Raw genomic sequence first — 21471 nt, forward strand, 5'->3', positions numbered from 1 at the left:
CACTAAAACAAGCACTCTTGTGTGCCCCGGCCCTTGGGTTACCGGACACCTCAAAGCCCTTTACCCTCTTCCTGGACGAAAGGCAAGGAATTGCCAAAGGGGTCTTGACCCAAAAATTAGGGCCTTGGAAAAGACCGGTAGCATACCTGTCTAAGAAGCTAGACCCTGTGGCGGCCGGCTGGCCCCCGTGTCTCCGTATCATGGCAGCCACCGCTATGCTGGTCAAGGACTCTGCTAAGTTAACCCTTGGGCAGCGACTGACTATTATTACCCCACATGCTCTAGAGGCCATAGTGCGGCAGCCCCCGGACCGGTGGATAACCAACGCACGCCTAACCCACTACCAGGCCCTCCTACTGGACACGGACCGCGTCCAGTTTGGCCCTCCGGTCACCCTAAACCCTGCTACGCTGCTGCCGGTACCGGAAGACCAACCAAGCCCACACGATTGTCGGCAAGTACTGGCTGAGACCCATGGAACACGGGAAGACCTTAAAGACCAAGAACTCCCAGACGCGGATCACACCTGGTACACAGACGGCAGCAGTTACCTTGACTCAGGTACCCGGAGGGCGGGAGCGGCGGTAGTAGATGGCCACAACACCATTTGGGCACAATCACTACCTCCTGGCACGTCTGCACAGAAGGCTGAGTTAATAGCACTAACCAAGGCCCTAGAGCTGTCGAAGGAGAAAAAAGCTAACATTTATACTGATAGCCGGTATGCCTTTGCAACGGCTCATACTCATGGAAGTATCTATGAAAGAAGAGGTCTCCTGACCTCAGAAGGAAAGGAAATCAAGAACAAAGCTGAAATAATTGCCTTATTGAAAGCCCTTTTTCTTCCTCAAGAAGTGGCTATAATTCACTGCCCCGGGCATCAGAAAGGACAGGATCCATTCGCAGTAGGAAACAGACAGGCTGACCAAGTAGCCAGGTAAGCCGCCATGGTGGAAGTACTGACCCTAGCCACAGAACCTGACGAAACCAGCCACATAACTATTGAACATACTTATACCCCAGAAGACCAGGAAGAAGCAAAGGCCATAGGGGCTATAGAAAACAAAGACACTAAAAACTGGGAAAAAGGAGGGAAAATAGTCCTTCCCCAAAAGGAGGCCCTGGCAATGATCCAGCAGATGCATGCCTGGACACACTTGAGTAATCGAAAGCTAAAATTACTGATTGAAAAAACTGACTTTCTAATCCCAAAGGCAAGTACCCTCGTAGAACAAGTGACATCTGCCTGTAAGGTCTGTCAGCAGGTAAACGCTGGGGCTACCCGAGTGCCAGAAGGGAAACGAACTCGTGGTAACCGCCCAGGAGTCTATTGGGAAATAGACTTCACTGAAGTAAAACCTCACTATGCTGGATATAAGTACTTACTGGTGTTTGTAGATACCTTTTCAGGATGGGTAGAAGCCTACCCCACCCAGCAAGAAACGGCACACATAGTAGCCAAGAAAATTTTGGAAGAAATCTTTCCTAGATTCGGACTTCCCAAGGTAATTGGGTCAGATAACGGGCCGGCCTTCGTTTCTCAGGTAAGTCAGGGGCTCGCCAGGATATTGGGGATTAATTGGAAATTACATTGTGCCTATAGACCCCAGAGCTCAGGACAGGTAGAAAGAATGAATAGAACAATAAAAGAGACCCTTACTAAATTGACCTTAGAGACTGGTTTAAAAGATTGGAGACGCCTCCTATCCTTAGCTCTGTTAAGGGCCCGGAATACACCTAACCGTTTTGGGCTCACTCCATATGAAATCCTCTACGGAGGACCTCCCCCTTTGTCAACCTTGCTTAATTCCTTCTCCCCCTCCGATCCTAAGACTGACCTACAGGCCCGGCTAAAAGGACTCCAAGCAGTACAGGCCCAAATCTGGACCCCCTTGGCAGAACTGTACCAACCAGGACATCCACAGACCAGTCACCCCTTCCAGGTGGGAGACTCTGTCTACGTTAGACGGCATCGCACTCAAGGACTAGAGCCTCGGTGGAAAGGACCCTACATTGTTCTCCTGACCACACCCACAGCCATAAAGGTTGACGGAATCTCCACTTGGATCCACGCATCCCACGCCAAGGCTGCTCCAGGGACGCCTGGACCAACACCACCTGAGACATGGAGACTCCGACGCTCCGAGGACCCGCTCAAGATAAGACTCTCTCGTATCTAGCCCCTTGCTTGTTACTAGCCCTCCTTCCCTGCGTCGCTGGCAGTAATAACCCCCACCGGCCATATAACCTGACCTGGCAGGTGATTGATTTTAGTACTCATGAGGTCTTAGATAAAACCTCAAAAATTGCTCCTGTGGGGACTTGGTTCCCTGACCTCTATTTCAACCTAGACAAAATAGCAAAAATAGATGACATGGAAGGGGGAGAATGGAGAAAACAGGCTAGAAGGGTGTCCGTAAGCCGGAACGGGTTCTATGCCTGTCCCGGATTCAGGACAGGAGAAATGAAAAAAACTTGTGGAGAAATAGATGCCCTGTTTTGCGCTAGTTGGTCCTGTATAACTACTAATGATGGAGAATGGAAATGGGCCACGAAACCCTGGTACATAACCATGTCCTTTGTCCAGCGCTGCACCAGAACCCGATATTCAAAAACTTGCAATCTGGTCCGCACCAAGTTTGAAGATGCAGCAAAATCTGATAACCGTTAGATATCCGGGTTAATATGGGGCCTATATTTATACCAAAAGCCACTGTATGGAATCCCTATCCAAATCAAATTAATAGTCAACCCTATCACAGCCCCTGTCGCAGTAGGACCAAACCAAGTTTTATCAGAAACAAGGAAGCCCCTGGTTCCTGCACCAAGAGAGCCCCAACTAAGAGCTCCTAAAAGCACTTCCCCGCCTCTAATCTCCACCTCCTCTAAATACACCCCTTCAGCCCAAAACGTCACCTGCGGGCCCCTTGACCTGGGAATAGGTGACAGGCTCCTAAATCTCATAAAGGGCTCCTACTTCGCTTTAAACCAAAGCCAGAATTTACATCCTCTTGCTGGCTATGTCTGGCAACAGGCCCCCCTTACTATGAAGGCATTGCCTCCACTAATAATTTCACTAACTCCGCCAATCCTACTGGATGCGCATGGGGACAACAAAGAAAACTAACCCTGGCTGAAGTTTCTGGGTCAGGAACCTGCATAGGCCAGGTGCCCCCTAGTCATCAGCATCTTTGTAATGTAACCTTGACAGTACCCAGCTCCAATCACTATTTGGTCCCCTCCGAGACGGACTGGTGGGCTTGCAACACTGGGCTCACCCCCTGTATATCCACAGCCGTTTTTAGCAGTGGCACCCACTATTGCGTGTTGGTACAAGTTGTTCCCCGAGTATACTATCACTCTGGAGACTCCTTTGATCTCCGGTATGAGCAAAAAACTCATACTAGACCAAAGAAAGAACCTATCTCCCTCACCCTCGCCGTAATGTTAGGAATTGGGGTAGCGGCTGGAGTTGGGACCGGGACAGCAGCCCTAGTGCATGGTAACCATCATCTGCAACAACTTAGAGTAGCCATAGATGAAGACCTTAGAGCCATAGAACAATCCATCACAAAACTTGAAGAGTCCTTGACTTCTCTGTCTGAAGTTGTATTACAAAACCGACGAGGACTAGAAATTGTCTTTCTGAAAGAGGGCGGGCTCTGGGCAGCCCTGAAAGAGCAATGTTGTTTTTATGCAGATCATTCAGGAGTAGTTAAAGATTCTATGGCAAAACTGAGAGAAAGATTAGACAAGAGAAAAAAAGAGAGAGAATCTCAGCAAAATTAGTTTGAAAATTGGTACAACCAATCCCCTTGGCTTAGCACCCTAATCTCCACCATCTTAGGACCCCTCATCCTGCTCACGCTCATCCTGACTTTCGGGCCATGCATACTCAACCGCTTACTCACCCTTATTAAAAATAGATTAAACATAGTACATGCTATGGTTCTGACCCAACAATACTAGACCCTCAGGACTGAAGAAGAGGCTCAAGATTGAGCCTCTGACACAAAAAGAGGAGGGAATGAAACTAGGCCTCATAAAATTTAGAAACTAGGCCTCATATAGAAAAAATTAACACCAGGTGGCTCTGGATAGGGTACCACCCTGCCTCGATAGGGTCCCACCCTGCCTCGAAGTTCCCGGAATCAGCAACTCCAAGAAAAAACCTCATAAGGTCCTGCTCTAACCAATTAGAACAAGACACCTTGCTCAGGCCATAGCTAGACCCAATTACCACGCGCCTAAAGCTTTGTTTGAATTTCGCGCCTTAAGCTGTGTTTGAACTTGTGTTTGCCTATATAAACAACCTGTAACAAGCACTCGGGGTCCCAGGGCCAACTTAGAGCTTGGGACCCTAGCGCGCTAGTAATAAATAACTCTCTGCTGTGAATCTCGTGTCGGTGATCCTTCGCGGCGACCCCTGCCCAGGAGGGAATTGACAGTTCGGTTCCAACAATATCTTTGCTAAGGTGGGTTTTCAACAATAATAAAAAGCAACTTCCTATGAGGAATCATTGTGGAAGAAGAGAATAGATTGCAGTTATCCTTATGATCCCATGGTTTGGGAAGTTACATAGTGAGAACAGGCAGACATGTCCCATTAGTTAATTTTAAGTATGTACTGATGGAATAAAAATATTATGTTTTCTCTCAGTATTTGTATTTTTCAAAAACACCTGTTTTAAGACTTAAATACTAACTAGTAAGCCCTTCTTAATACATGGAACTGTTGGGTATTTCTTTAGGTCTAGGGACACACTGCAGAAACATTACAAGGACACTGAGGACACTGAACTGAGAAAGTTTAGGAACTTTGATAGAAGTAATGGAGAGCTGGGCTCTACTACTGAAATGAAAAGGGCAAAAGAAGAAAATGTGAACCAGGCTCCACTGCCAAAAAGAAAAGAAAGCTCAAAAAAGCTTTCTGTTGCCACTTAAAAAGAGAATAAACTCAATGCCTGGAAAATTCAAGAGCTGAAGAAAGGTGAGATTTCTGCAAATGTGAGATGATACTCACTGGTCTTCAATGTGCTTCTGAGGACAACATAGGCTTTGGAAATTTATCAGTTAGCGTCCTAGCAGCATGCAGAGAGTACACTGAAAGAGTTTAAGTAAATAGAGTTTTTAAAATTGGCTACTTATGGAGATGTGACAAAAGTTAAACCGACAAGGAATGAAAAGAATCTGAGGACAAGCAACAGTAGAAATCCATTATCACTCTTCACCTGAGGGGGCAAGAGGAACTATTAATCATTGCCAGAATCTGATTTAGACTAAATTTTGAAAAAGGAACTATCCAACAGGAGTTGTGGCCATAGATGAATGCTGTTGTGAAAAGCAAGGCAAGGCAAGGAAGGAGAAAGGGAAATACACACTGCGACTTTCCTTTCCTCTTGCTCTTGCATCTCCTAACAGTGTCTCTCATTCTAAGTCATAGCCAAGTCATCTGAGTAAACTTTGTAGTCATCAGCCCACAAACAGGGTAGGACGGGGAAGGAAGGAGACTGGAATCCACTGGGGAAAAACAGAAAACCACCACCTCAAGAAACAATAATATATGTTTTCAGTTCAGCAGTCCAATGAGAGTGATTCTCCAGCTGGAACAAATGTGACAAAAAGAGGGAAACTTTGGGATCATTTGGGAGGATGAGAAATACAGAGAGAAAAGTAGGAGACAGAGATAATGGAGAATATAAGGCCATGATCTTGCCAGGAAAAGTCAGCCTGCTATAGATGTGGGTTACTGCCTCTGCTCCCTTTATAGGAAAGACACAAACAACTACGATAGAAACTACTATGCTGTATCAACTATGCACAACTGCTTCCTATGTCAATCCACATCATATAACAAGTTCCAAAAACTCCTAATTATTCCAAACCTATTGTATACTTTTCTGCCTCCATGTCTTTACATATATACTTTCTATTTCTAATCTTATATCTTATTCTCCAACTCAAACCTATATTGTTATATAAGATTTTCCTACTATTCTTTCCCCCATACCAGTCCAAATTTTCTCTTCTCATCAAGGGCAAGTTAAACATCCATCTCTTCTACAAAGGCATCCTTTAAATCCAGCCCACATTTTTCCCCCAGGGTTTTTTAGATGCAGCTATCTTTTTATGCATCCTTATAGGAACTTATGTTTTCAAATCTGAGGACTCATGGTTGTCATCATTCTAGAAATTACTGGCTATTATTCCTTCAGACATGGCCTCTGCCCCATTCCTTCTAATCCCTACTTCTGGAACTCCACTCCACGTGTTAGTCATTCTTAGTTTATCCTTCATGTTTCTTAACCTTTCTTTCATATTTTTCATCTCTTTGTCTTTTTGTGTTGTATTCTGGGCAACTTCTTTAGCTCTTTCAGGCCACTAACTCTCTCTTCTTTAACATATGCTCTTAGTTTTCCATTTCAGAAGTTGTGTTTCCTATTTTTTACTTCTACTTGGTTCTCTTTGTTATCGGCATCAACAATTTATCAATAAAGGTCAATAATGTTTCATCTCCACCTTTCCCCCATAATTATTTGAAGCAAATTTCAGACATCTATAATTTCATTTTATTTATTTATTTTAAAACTCTGCTTTGTCTTTTTGGCTCATTACCTATCCTTTGCTCATGTTTTCAAATTCTTCTATTCTTTAAATACTATAATCATTTAAATATTTAAACACAAACTTTAAAATATTTTATATTATATATTTAATAATCCCATTATCTGCTTCTGCTTGGTCATGGTGGCTATATCCTCATATATTTTAAAATTTTGGATGCAAGCTCATGTTGGTAGAATTATTATTCCCTAAGCTTCTGAAATACAATGTAATAGTTTTTTATTTTATCTCAAACAATTTATTTTTAACCTACCAGGCCTTAGGGTCCTTTATGCAAGGAATACCTCTGGCACTTTTGCATTCTTTTGCATTTCTTTTTAAAAATTTTTCTTAAAATTTCATTATTTTTAAAATTGTTTTCTTTTTTGTTTGCATTTATTTATAGAATAGATATAAAGTCTTGCTGTGCTGCCCAGGCTAGTCTCAAACACCTGATCTAGTGATCTGCCCACTTCGGCCTCCCAAAGTGCTGGGTTTACAGGCATGAACCACCACAACCGGCCCACACACAGCTTTAAATTGGTTACTTTAGTGTCTCATTCTTAAGAAAGCCATGGATGGCCACACATTTGCCCAAATATACAATATGACAAACAGAGATCTTAAAAGAGATCTCAGAAGTAGTATAGACAATTCAAGAAAAAAATTTAAAACATATTCTCAGTTTTAAGAGATGATATTATCTCCATGAGAGAAAAACAGGATGTTTTTCAAAAACTAAAGAACAAAAATGAACTTTTAAAAATTAAAAATATGACATCAAATGTAAATTTTTCAGTTGTAAAAATTTCCTAGAAAGTGGAAAAAAAGACAGAGAAACCACAAAAAAAGAAAATCACAGGATTAATCTAAGAGGTTTAATTACCAAGAGAAAACACTAAAAATGGAGATGAGAAAATTATCAAATAAGTAAGTCAAGGAAACAAATAAGCTTTCTGAAAAAAAAAATAAGCTTTCCATTTTTTTTTTGTTTCATGGATCTGAAACAAATAAGCTTTCAAACTGAAAGTGCCAAACAATATCCACCAAAAAGAATGAAAGATACCCTAGTAAGATACACTACTGTGAAATTTCAGAATACCAGGGAAAAAAAGATAAAATCTTAAAAGTTTTTAGAGATCTAGCAGATCTAACAGATCATGATCAAATGCTGAAAATCAAGGGAGACACAGAATTCTCGACTGTAATACTGAGGCTAAATAATAATTACACAACTCAAAATTAATGAAAGTAATTTCCAACCTATTAGGTTGGTGCAAAAGTTATCGTGGTTTTTGCAATAGAAAGTAATAGCAAAACCGCTATTACTTTTGCAGCAACCTAATAGAATTCTATACCCCAGGTATGATAGTAGAATATACATATTTTCAGACATATATCATCTCTAAAACTTTATTTCATTCACCCTTTTCTCAGCATGAAAATAGAGGATATGATTCACCAACACGAGGAAGTAAAGCAAGAAGATGGAGTGATCCAAGACTCAAGTGATCCAATGTAGAAGACAGTTCTCAAGATGACAGTAAAACAAAGTCTCAAGATGAAAGCTGTGTAGCAACTATTTAAATTGGAGCAGAAAGATGTAAGGCCCTAGAAAGGATGTTTCTAATGGGGAAGAAATGTGGACTAATAGATAACCAAGTATACCTGCTTACATACAGTTGTTTTAGAGTCCTTCTGGAGCTTTTGGGGATAAATAATAGGTATGCAGAAAACTAAGCAAAACAAAACAAAGAGGTATTTAGTGGCCCTAAGGGGAGGAAAGGTATTAAAAAGGAAATATAATCACAGTACAGAACATGGTTCATCTATGGACAATCTTTATAGTTATAATAAACACTAGATTATTGATTTAACATAATTATTTGGGAGAATGAGAATAGGAGTGTGGTGGTTTAAAAGTTAAATTCCAACCTTCTTTCATGTAGTGAGTCAAAAATTTCTGAAAATTAGAAAAAATAAATGAAAAGTCTCTTGGGTTCTTATAATCTTATTTTGTTATTATTATTATTATTTTGAGATGGAGTCTTGCTCTGTCGCCCAGGCTGGAGTGCAGCGGTGTGATCTCGGCTCACTGCAACCTCCGCTTCGGGGGTTCAAGCAGAGCCTCAGCCTCAGTCTCCGAAGTAGCTGGGATTACAGGCATCTGCCACTGCACCCAGCTAATTTTTGTATTTTTAATAGAGATAGGGTTTCACTATGTTGGTCAGGCTGGTCTTGAACTCCTGAACTTGGGTGACCCGCTTGCCTTGGCCTCCCCAAAGTGCTGGGATTACAGGCATGAGCTACTGCACACAGCTAACTTCTTAAAATCTTGTTATTTACCTCACCTTGCCCTTTCACTCCTGTCATCATACTGTCATACCAGTAACTATAATCCTTTCACAATCTCAACTGTCTGCATACTTCTCTCTGAACATTATCTCCTAACATTCTAGTTCACTCTAATACCTCAACATCCACTGATACGACAATCCCACTGTTAGTCCCAATCCATGAATCCTACCATCTTTTTACTTGTCTTAACTGCTTCGATACTCTCTTCCCTCCTTTCCCAGTGATCCGTCAACATTTTCTACAGCTCTGCTGTTAACAACACTGAAATCTATTAAAATTGTTCTAAGTTTTGTTTCTAAGGACAGGGCTCTTCTCTGTTTCTAATATTGATAAAGAACTTTTACTACTACATTAGTAAAGTTACTCTAAAGGAAAGGTGCAAAAAGTTAACAGGGCTTAGTGTAACATTTTGTCTTTTATTTCAATCTCTCATGGGAGTTTAAGCTTTTTATAACAGGAAGGCTGAGGGAATTCAGGGAAAATGAAAAATTGCATAGCTACAAGAAAATATAAAAGAGTAACCCGACAGAATAGAAAGAACACAGAGTTGGTAGTCAGTAGACTTCATTAATAATCCTGGATTAGGCCAGGCACAGTCTCAAGAGTGTAACTGGATTAGGCCAGGCTCAAGAGTGTAATCCCAGCACTTTGGGAGGCTGAGGTGGGCGGATAACCTGAGGTCAGGAGTTCAAGACCAACCTGACCAACATGGAGAAACCCCATTTCTCCTAAAAATACAAAATTAGACAGGAGTGGTGCATGCCTGTAATCCCAGCTACTCGGGAGGTTGAGGCAGGAGAAGCGCTTGAACCTGGGAGGCAGAGGTAGAGATGAGCTGAGATCGCGCCATTGCACTCCAGCCTGGGCAATAAGAGCAAAACTCCATCTCAAGAACGAGGAAAAAAAAAAAAAAAAATCCTGGATTATACCCTAGACTAGTTATTTAGCCTGAGGGCCAAAATTTCCTTAGTTTGTAAAATGGAGCTAAATTATACCAACAATTTAAAAATGTTTTTTCTAATAGCAAAATCCAAATGATATTTTACATAAAATCCCAAAACAACAACAAAAAAGACTGTGTTGCCTCTTGAGACAATTCCGCAGAACACTGAAGCTCCACAGAACATAATTTGAATTTTCCTAGATCATTCTAGATCTAGATCATTTCCAGAACTATCCTACAAGTCTAAAAAAAACTATGAATTTTTTATCTCGAAACATTACAGACAACTGAGTTCCGGAATGCCATAGAAGACAAAGTTGACACATGAGACAAAATGCTGGAAACAAACATGTCAGTTTAAAGCAATATTTCCTATAAATTTTTTCTTCTTTTATTACTAAGACCGCTTGAAATGTTTCCATCGGTACATGATTTTATAAACATTTTCTATAAATAGTCTATAAATATAAGGGATAAAAGAATAGAAAGCACATGAAAATGTAAAATATCCTATGTAAACAGAAGGAGCTATTTTAACAGGGAATGTGGTCTCTGCCTAGGAAAAGTTTATAATCAAATTAGGGGTAAGAAACAGCCTATCAAGAACCTAGAGGATCTGCTTAACATGCAGTGTTTTCCAAGTTTTAAATGGAGCATTACTCCAAAGTGGGAAAAATGCCTGATGCCACTGAGGTGAAAAACATTTTTAGGTGAACATTACAATGGTAGGTAAAGAACAAACAACAGTTATCACAGTCTTTTATTGTTCTAAGCTTGTAGTTTAGGTAATTTAAAACCATATTATCTATTCCAGGCACTCATCATCTTCTGCTGTTTCCTCCTCTGTGCTACTGTTATCTTTCTATCTCATTCAAATCACCAGACAGAAAAAGAGCATCCAATTAAAAGTTAAGACACTGAAGGTCTAGTACCAGTCCTGAAATTTATTGGTATGTAACTAACCTGGATCTTGGTTTCCTCAACTACAAAATAATGGCAAGATTCTGAATTACTTGTAATTTATCTTTTCAATATAAAACTTTATTAACAATAACCTTTTCATAAGAAAAATCTCCTAGTCATTTTCCTTCTAATAACAATTCTTTAAGTTTCCTTTCTATATTACTTGATAATTACCTTAAATAGGCTCTGAAATGAAAGAAAATGACATTCAACCAGTTAGTTCTCCATTCTCAAATCCACTTTCATTATATTCAAATTCATAGCCATACTTCAAACCCTAGGCTAAAAGAAAGAATACCCCTGAATGGCTTAAATGTACCAGGCAATGCAAGGTATTTTACATATACTACCCTGGTTTTTCATTGTAACAGTTCTGTGAGTATTACATTCTTAACTCCACTTTAGAGTCGGTAAAACATTGAATGCTTTTAAAATGTTTTGGGGATTACCGTTCTAGCCACTACTTTTAAAACTGGGAAATAATTAAAATTTAATGCTTTCCCAGTTTTAAAAGTAGAGGCTTAGAATAGTAATCCCCAAAACATTTTCACAGCATACATCGTTAAGCATTGTAAATCTGCTTTCATTAACATAATTAATTTTTAGAATAACATATACCATCAACCTAAATACCAAATAATAAAAAAGTTTAGTATCTTTTACTTAGTTTTTAGATAAAATTACGATTACGTAATTTTCCTCTCACAACCCAATGAATGGATTTGAATCTAAAAGTTATCACTATGGATTTAAATCTACTGTGGACCAAGTTAACCTCTGTTGGGTTCTATGGCCACAGACTGAATTCTAGTTATTCAAATTATTCTTGAAAGACACTGAAACACATAGAAGGCTGGGTGACCAAGCCTAATAGCTCATTTCAAATATAGCTTGAGTAAGATATCCTACACATGGTGAGCCAGAAGAATTGCCTTAGTTGTTAGACAGTGCATTATTAAGATCACCTATATGCTTCAATATTACACCTTACTGATCTTTCAGGTTGCTATGAATGAAACATTTTCAAATTACTACACAAATGAAAGATCTTATAGCTATCTGATATTCATCTCTATATTAAGGTAGACTTTATAACTCATTGAATAAGAAATATAAAAAACAACTTAAGTTCTATTTTTATTCTTGTTAAGAATACAACTTGTTGAAACCTTCTTAAAAATATAACTCACATTTAAAATGAATTATAATGTAATTAAAATTCAAGTAAAAATGTTAGTCCTCTTACCCTGTCTAGTTCCAGTGTAAACTTCTGGTCCCATGATTGATTGGAAATGGGCTTCCAGCTAGTTTGGCCAACCACAGTATTATCAAGCTTCAAAACAGCACAGACATCATCTGTAATTAAAATTTACAAACTAGCTTAAAAACCTTAAACCTTTATAAAAAATAGAAGTACTGCTGTTTAATTAGCAATAAAAGTCTTAAGACCCTTTGAAAATAAAGTTTTTCATAATCAATATTAAAACTTTTGAATCTAAATGGCTAGTTTTATATATACATATACTCCTACTAAACACTCCCAAATTGTTTGTGTTTGACAAAAACACAAATAGTGACTGCTATCTCTTTTGTTTACATTGGCATGTGACTGAAAGAACAGATAAATAGTTGTTTGCCACACTGTGTTTGTGTGAATATCAATCAGTTTTTCTTTCTCTATCTGATATTTACAGAGCTTGTTGCCTTAAACAATTCTTTATTTTCACATTTTTCTTAAAGCCTCTCTCTATACACAGGAAAGCACAGGCAAATTCACTTTTGTATTCTACGGTAGGTTGAACTGTCACATGCTTTTCCCCTGTTATATATCTATATGTAGTTTATGCTTATACTTCAGAATTTCTCCCCAGTGCTTTCCAAACCTCTTGCATTTTACTCTCCTCGAACGACACCCCTACCATCCCCCATCTCAGTGACTACCAGGCTATTATCTCAGTAAACACATCTGGATCAGCAGTTAGATTACCAAAATTTCAATGTTACTATTAAAGTGTCAGTAAACCATTAAAAGAATCAAGGCTGGAGATGGTGGCTCACACCTACAATCCCAGCACTTTGGGAGGCTGAGGTGGAAGGAAAGTTAGAGCCCCTGAGTTCGAGACCAGCCTCCGCAACATAGTGAGATCCTGTCTCTGAAAAAAAAAAAATAGCCAGGCATGGTGGCACGTGTCTATAGTCCCAGCTACTTAGGATGCTGAGGTAGGAGGATCACTTAAGCCCAGGAGGTTGAGGCTGCAGTGAGACATGATTGTACCACTGTACCTAGCCTGGGCAACAGCAAAATGCTGTCTCAAAAAACAAAGAAAAATAAAGGAATCAAGATATGATTCTACAAGAAGGACCAGTCTCATAGCTTCTGTATACCTTCAGTTTGGCATAAGAGTGATGCTCAATAGTTCATTCTTCCACAAGAACTAATGTTATTTGTCATTCAGTTTTCTAATGTATTTTTAACAAAATAGAATTTGTTGCCTTTTTGTTTCCTGTCATCAAAGCTTTTAATATTTTAAAATTAAATCATAAAAACCATAATTTTAAAGTACTTTGTCCAACTTGAACACTTCATATTCTTCTCTATCCCCATTCAGAAATCCCTTCTATAAGCACTTTAGTTTGTTACATGATTTTTAAAAATCTGGTTACTGAACTGGACAAGTCATCGGTTTTTAGAAGATTTCGACTACTTCCGCTTTTACTTTTACTCGTTCTGCTCATGAAAGATGATCTGGTTTCACTTGGACTCCAACCAGGCAGTGCAACTGATGTTGCTTTTGACCGTCCAGGGACATTCTCTAGGATATCTTGGCAGCCCATAAGACGAACTTCCAAAGTACCTGTTAGCATACATAAATATCAAATAAGAACATCAATCCTTAATCCATGGAATCCTTAAACTAAATCTGTTATCTATTCAAAAAAAGAAAAAAATAATCTGGTAACAAAAACTCTTCTCCCAGAGGATTTGTGAGGTAGTTATCATCTTTCCTATTTTAATTAGAGAAACCATTACAAATTCCTTAGACAATTAGAAGAAATTTTATAGAAAAGAACAGCACCTCCTGGCTGTGCATGGTAGCTCTCTTGCCTATAATCCTAGCACTTCGGGAGGCCGAAGTGGGTGGACTGCCTGAATTTAGCAGTTTGAGACCAGCCTGGGCAACATGGTAAGACTCTGTCTCTACTAAAAATACAAAAAATAGCTGGATGCGGCAGTGTGCGCCTGTAGTCCCAGCTACCCGGAAGGCTGAGGCACGAGAATTGCTTGAACACAGGAGGCAGAGGGTGCAGTGAGCTGAGACTGCGCCACTGTATTCCACCAAGACTCTCTCTCCCAAAAAAAAAAAAAAAAAAAAAAAAAAGAACAGCATCTCCCAAAAGCTGTCTGTCTGTAGGGCATAAAACAAAACAAGTTACATAAACTATGTTGGTAGAGGTATGGGAGGAGAAACATAAAGCTAAATAATATGCCATTAAAATGGTACATGAAAATTGGAAATAAGGAAGTCTCACTATGTGAAAAGGAACTACGTTTAATAGTTACGTAGTTAACACAGAAAAGAACTTTACAAGGTTTTTGTGTAACTAAATAAATTTGTGTTCTATTTGATGTAAAATGACATTATCTTTCCATTCTGTTAGTTTAATTAGCCAAAAAATTATGGGTTGTAATTAAGCATAAAATAACTTCAATTTATTAGGCAAAAAAATACTAAAGATGTTCAAAATGAAAACAAAGAACTATGCGTTAGGTCCTCTGGATATATGGCTTTGTCATTATTTGGGCTAGGCACAATATACTAGAATTTAAATAATGCTTCAGTATTAACATTTTAGATACTGTACACTAAATAACATTTTAGGAGGAGTATTTCTGGTAAAAGTTGTCCCATTAATTTAAATAACTACTTAATTTTACTTAAAGTTTTAAATTGTTTTTAATAATACTTAAGTACTTATATATTTCTGTCCAGGTAAGTAACAAAGCCTCCCAATCCAAAATACCAAAAAAAAAAAATAATAATAATAATAATTCAGACAAAATATATGATAAAAAGGGTTAAAGACACTGGACATCAGGCAATGAAGAATAGTGATCCCCGAGACGGGAAACAAATGAGATAAGCCCTAAGATTGCTCCAGCTTACTGTCTTAAGAATTTCTAGGACACAGCGCAGGGAGGGGGGAAACTCAGGGGAGCCAAGTTGAAGAAACAGAAATGAGAGTACAAGGAAATCAAAGCAGCTAGAGTTCACAAGGCAGAATAAAGGAGACAGCTGTTCATAGAAAGAACTCCTGAGATGGTCAGAGGGTTTTCAAGTATTCATCAAAGTACTAATCGGGCGCGGTGGCTCACGCCTGTAATCCCAGCACTTTGGGAGGCCGAGGCGGGCGGATCACGAGGTCAGGAGATCGAGACCATCCTGGCTAACATGGTGAAACCCCGTCTCTACTAAAAATACAAAAAATTAGCCGGGCGTGGTGGTGCGCGCCTGTAGTCCCAGCTACTTGGAGGCTGAGGCAGGAGAATGGCGTGAACCCGGGAGGCGGAGCTTGCAGTGAGCCGAGATTGCGCCACTGCACTCCAGCCTGGGCGACAAAGCGAGACTCCGTCTCAAAAAAAGAAAAAGTACTAATCAGCACCTGCCTATGAAGAAAAGATCTGAGGCAGGGTAAAGAACCAACTGAAAAAGTTAGAAAGAACAATACTCAGGGCATAAAGGCAGGAATAGTGTTTGCCACCACCAACCAGGCTTGAAAATCTCAACTCATGAGGTACTGAAGAAAATATCCAAAAGAGTCTTGCCCCAGCAGTAGAGAATAATTACCCCTAAACTAAATGATTTCACATAACAAATCTTTAAAGCAGTACCCAAAAGGGCCATATTGTTTCCAAGTAACTGTGTCCTAGTATAAAGTTCAAGAATATTTATAGAAATACAAAAATACTCAGCATCCAACAAGGGAAAATTCACAATGTCTGCCATCTACTCAAAGATTAACAGCTGTATTTGTTTTCTATGGTTGCATTACAAATTATTACAAGCTTAGTGGCTTAACATAAATGTTAGGGTTAGAAGGCAAGGACATCAAAACAGTCAATCTACTGAAAATGTGGCACAGACACATGGAAGAAATGAAAAAGACCTAAACCAAATTTCTAGTGATTAAAAAACGGCAACATCTGAGATTAAAAAAAAAAAAATACACTGGATGGGACTGCAGGCAGATTAAACATTGCAAAAGAAAGATTATTGTTCTTGAAGACATAGTAAAGAAATGATCAAAAATAGAAGACACTAAGGAAAGACTTGGGAATAAAAAAAGAAGAGAGCATATATTAACTGTGAGTTTAATTTCAAGTGGCCATATATGTGTAATTGAAATTTCTCATGAAGAGAGAGCAGAAAGAATTGGAGACACAAAATGTATTAGGAAAAAAAAAAAAAAAAAAAAGGCCATGAATTCTCCACATTTGATGAAAACTATAAACCCAAGAAGTATACAAGAAGTTCAATGAACACTAAACAAAAGAAACAGAAGCAAGCCATACTAAAGCACACCATAATCCAATTTCTCCAAACCAGTCATGAACAAAAAACACTAAAAGTAGCCAGAAAAAATCATGTTACATAAAGAGGAACAAAGATTAAGATGGCAGGAGATCTCTTATGCAAAACAATGAAAGCAAGACCATACACTTAACATATGTATAGTTTTTGTATGTCAATTATTCCGCAATAAAACTGCTCTATAAACTGGATACTGATGATGGTGAAATAGGCATATACATTTACTAAAAAAAATACTTTGTATATTTAAAATGAATGAATTCTATGGTATGTAAACTATATCTCAATAAGGCTATTAACATTGGGAGGTGGAGTGTCAATAATGTTTTGTTAGACTGTGGAAATCTTATCTTACTGTATAGTATTAACACATTAAGTAGAATATCATTTTGAGTTCAAAAAATTTGTTGTGTTTCTTGTTTTGTTGTTAAACTGGCAAATTTAGCTAATTTCCACTGCAAATGCTCAGCTGTAAAATGCATCCTGGGGAAACTGAAAACATCTGGCTACTACTTCAAACTATGGTAGCTTATTAAATATTTTAGTAATTTCAGTATATCAGAACATGACAATGCTCAACACCTGCTTTCATTTAGGAAAAAAAATCTAGAGGGAGTTCTTTATTAAACATCTAGAAGTTTCTTTATGAGGTGACACAATTGCATATAAACACATTAGAAATAGTTTAAAACTACATTCATAAAGCACAGTATGAAATTTTCAAAACAAGCAAATCCAAGAAGTAAATGTTGGTATTCAGAAGTAATAACTATGAATTGCATTAGAACAAGTAAATGCTTTAACATTTTTCGTTCAGCTTTCTGGAAAACTATTTTATACCTATTTCACTAATTTGGTATTTCATCGTGGTATGATTAGGCAACTTTTTAAAATTCTGTAGAAATATCCTCTTATAAAAACTAGTAAATTTCTCAAAACGTGAAGCCCCCCCCCAAAAAAAATCAACTTTACCTTATTTGAAGTAGCAACAAATTTGCAAATTTCAGTAGTATTATCATGCAACCACAAAAGAAACCGGAGTATGAGATGAACCACAAATAATAGCATGCAGTAAAAACTTAAGAACAGCAAATGCTCTTACTATTCATCCATGTTCATCTTTCGTCATGTGGAGTCTTCTATTAATGTCAGTACTATTTCCCTAGTTACTTAAAATTTAGTTTATGGTCCCTTAGAAGCTTAAAGAATTTTTTTTTAAATGTCTTAAGAATTGTAAGATACTTCTTTTTTGGTTGGTGACTTATATAACTGTGAGTAAAGTTTAGTAATGGAATGACGAACAGGGGAAGAAGGAACTGAAAAGAGGGAACAGGAGACTAGAAAAGGAAAACAATTCCAGTCAGCTCCAGCTGAGTTTCTAAAATGTGACTTTATTACTTTTCTAGAAATATGGTTAATTTCCAAATATTTGACAACCATATTTTAATCAATGCATCATTCAGAAGTGCTTGAGTATCAACAATGTGTTCAGTATTGAGCCAAAAGGTGGTGAAACTTAGTAGACAATAAGTACAGTCCTTGCCTGAAGTATAGTCCTTGCCTAATTGTCAGATACTATTTACCAAGTACTTGTTGAATGTATCAAATATCCCATGCTGGAGGCGAGGATATGATGTAGGTAGACGACAAGGTCTTTGTTCTTTATAGGTCTATATTCCAGTTTTGATTTAAAAATACATATAAGAAGAAGATGAATACTAAGGTAAAGACATTTAAGCAGTGTAGAGGAGGCACCGGGCACAAACCAGTTTGTGGCACCAACCAGTTTGTGACAGAAGATTCATGGTAGGAGTTACAGAGATATGACTGGAAAGATAAATAGGTATCAAATATGAAAGAATTAGATCAGAGGTTCCCAAGCTTTCTCAGTTCATGGTGCCCTAATATTTTAAACTATTTTTAACTGTGTCCCAAGGCCCAAAGATATATCTAATAGTTCTGCTTATTAAACAGTTAGGTCCAAACATAGGATATGATTGCTTTCCTAACAAATTAATAGCTATTTGAAAAAACATACATATAACTAAAAGAAAAAGCATTTTCATTCTTAAGCAAGATTACTTCCTTTTGGAAACTGTATAACTTCTAAAGCTTTGGAATCAGTTTGGAAACTACCACACTGATTTCCTATTTCACACTGATTTCGCATAGCACTTTAAAAAAACCAAAATCACAGCAATCGAGGAAAACCCAGCTTCATAAATACAAGACATCACTGAAAGGAATGTAGCTCCACCTAACGCTGAAACTGTAACTACCTTGAGCTAGTAGTCTGAATGGTGACTATAGGAAGTTAATGCTGTGCTTCCCTCAAAAACTTAAAATATCCTGATGTGGCCGGGCGCGGTGGCTCAAGCCTGTAATCCCAGCACTTTGGGAGGCCGAGACGGGCGGATCACGAGGTCAGGAGATCGAGACCATCCTGGCTAATATGGTGAAACCCCGTCTCTACTAAAAAATACAAAAAAAAAACTAGCCGGGCGAGGTGGTGGGCGCCTGTAGTCCCAGCTACTCGGGAGGCTGAGGCCGGAGAATGGCGTAAACCCGGGAGGCGGAGCTTGCAGTGAGCTGAGATCCGGCCACTGCACTCCAGCCTGGGCGACAAAGCGAGACTCCGTCTCAAAAAAAAAAAAAAAAAAAAAAAAAAAAAAAAAAAATATCCTGATGTGGCCCTGTGAATTCACTTTGGTATCCCAGGTTGCCTCAGATTTAAGCACTCAATTTGTGAACTGCACCTTTAGACTGATCCTAATTAGTGGCAACAGCGAAGTTTACCTGTAAATTTGTCCTTCCTGTTTTGATGTATAAGTTTGACACAGAGTAAAACTGAATAATGATACTCTTAACAACCAGAATGTGATAGTATGCTATGCAACATTGAAGAACACTTTCATAACTTCAAAATTTTTAAGGTTTGTTGATATTAATATTCATAAGAAAATTAAATGATTCTGGAAAGTCATGTAACAAAAATATGTCATATTCACATGGCCCATAAAAAAGAAGCCTTTGTGGGTGATGTCAGAGAAAATGATGGAGTAAGAAAGTCCTCATGTGGTACAGATCAGATCACATAGCATCTAGTATTTAAGATGGACATAATTGCAGAATAAAGTATATTCCTTTAATAAATCTGGCCTTGTGAAATTGTTTTTTAAAAAGATATATGTAATGAATCCTAAAAAAAAAAGTACAAAGACAGTCTCTTTACAGAAATAGAAAAAGAAACTGACAGAAACTTTCAGAATTGAGTTTATCACAACTCTGGAAAACATTCAAAGGTTTACCACAAATAAGCAAATGTTTAATCAAAATCCAAAAAGCAAGTGACACTCCGGAGAGCTCTGTGGAGTTTTCACTTACCTTTGCCTCATCCTTCTCTTAACTCCCAACAGCTTGGGGGCAGTATTGAAGATGGCAGCCTGCTGTAAGGAGGGGGCAGAGATCTTTTTCTAAAATAATTGTGATCACCTACTTTGACCTGTCTGAGGGCTCCTTAAAATACTAACACCAACAGCTTGCCATTATTTCACATAACTAGAAAATCTTTGGCTGGGCACAGTGGCTCACGCCTGTAATCCCAGCACTTCGGGAGGCCAAGGCGGGTGGATCACGAGGTCAGGAGATCGAGACCATCCTGGCTAACACGGTGAAACCCCATCTCTACTAAAAATACAAAAAATTAGCCGGGCATGGTGGTGGGCACTTGTAGTCCCAGCTACTCTGGAGGCTGAGGTAGGAGAATGGCATGAACCCGGGAGGCGGAGCTTGCAGTGAGCTGAGATCGTGCCACTGCACTCCAGCCTGGACAGCAGAGCGAGACTCCATCTCAAAAAAAAAGAAAGAAAATCTTTGAAGGCAGAGAAACAGCTAAGTGGAGAGCATCTGTCAAAAACAATGGAAGGCAAATGAAACAGTCTCTGCAAACTAAGGAAAAAAGAAGATCAGTTGGGGTAAACAATAGAAAAGCCAAAGAACCTGGGAGCAACAGCTAGCAGAGGAAATGCTTTGGAGAATAAAAGACTTTGCAATGCTTGTACATATTATTGGGATACTAGAAGGCTACGTGCAAGGAAGAGGCATCCTCGGAAGAGATCTGAGAACACCCTAAGCTCTCACCTATGATTGACTCTCAAGCTCTGCACAAAGCAAATGCAGAGTTGTACAGTGTCTGAGTGAGTGCTCAAGCACAGGGCCCAGCTGCAAAGACTGGGCAATCTTTTCTTCTTCAGGAATTAAAGGAAATGTCTGTTGAAACACCCGATGACCACTACACAGTAAGCCAAAAAATATCTGAGACAGGTCTCAATTTAGAAGTTTATTTTGCCAAGATTAAGGACATACATGACATAGTCTCAGTAGGTCCTGACAACACGTGCCCAAGGTGGTCGGGTTACAGCTTGGTTTTATATATTTTAGGGAGACATAAGGCATCTATCAATACATGTAAAATGTACATTAGTTGGGTCCAGAAAAGAGGGACAACTCAAAGTGGAGATTTTTCAGGTCACAGGTGGACTCAAAGATTTTCTGATTGGCAATTGATAGAAAGACTTTATCTAAAGACCTGGAATCAATACAAGGGAGTATTGCAAGAGTGTCGTTAAGATAAGGGGTTGTGGAGACCCAGGTTCTCATTTTGTAGATGAAACCTCCGGACAGCAGGCTTCAGAAAGAAGAGACTGTAAATGTTTCTTATCTACTGAAAAAGTCTGTTCTGTCAGTCTTAAGGTCTCTGTTTTGATGTTACTGCTGGTCTGCTATGCCCGAATTCCAAAGGGAGGAAGGCATAATGAGGCATGTCCAACCACCCATTCCCAGCATGACCTGAACTAATGTTTCAGGTTTACTTTAGAATGCCTTTGGCTGAGAGGAGGGGTCCATGCATTCGGTTGGGTGGCTTAGAATTTTATTTTGGTTTACAATGTATTAATGAAATAGACACCTCAGGGATAATACATGAGAAAGAAGACAGTCTCTACAAAATAGATT

General features: G+C 38.8%; 1 protein-coding gene across 3 annotated transcripts in view; it reads right to left on the bottom strand.

The window, feature by feature from the left end:
- The window catches only part of PKN2 (protein kinase N2), a 162817-nt gene that overhangs the window by 40425 nt on the left and 100921 nt on the right, over nucleotides 1–21471 (bottom strand). For 2 of the 3 annotated variants that reach the window (XM_015144447.3, XM_077953236.1), the window contains 2 exons: nucleotides 13537–13722; nucleotides 12114–12223 (listed from right to left, as the gene is read on the bottom strand). In XM_015144447.3, coding sequence (XP_014999933.1) covers nucleotides 12114–12223; nucleotides 13537–13722 — 296 coding nt within the window. The remainder of the gene's footprint in view (nucleotides 1–12113; nucleotides 12224–13536; nucleotides 13723–21471) is intronic. The other variant, XM_077953238.1, reaches the window with a different exon arrangement.

The sequence above is a fragment of the Macaca mulatta genome, chromosome 1 (assembly GCF_049350105.2).
Source record: "Macaca mulatta isolate MMU2019108-1 chromosome 1, T2T-MMU8v2.0, whole genome shotgun sequence".
Taxonomy (NCBI): domain Eukaryota; kingdom Metazoa; phylum Chordata; class Mammalia; order Primates; family Cercopithecidae; genus Macaca; species Macaca mulatta.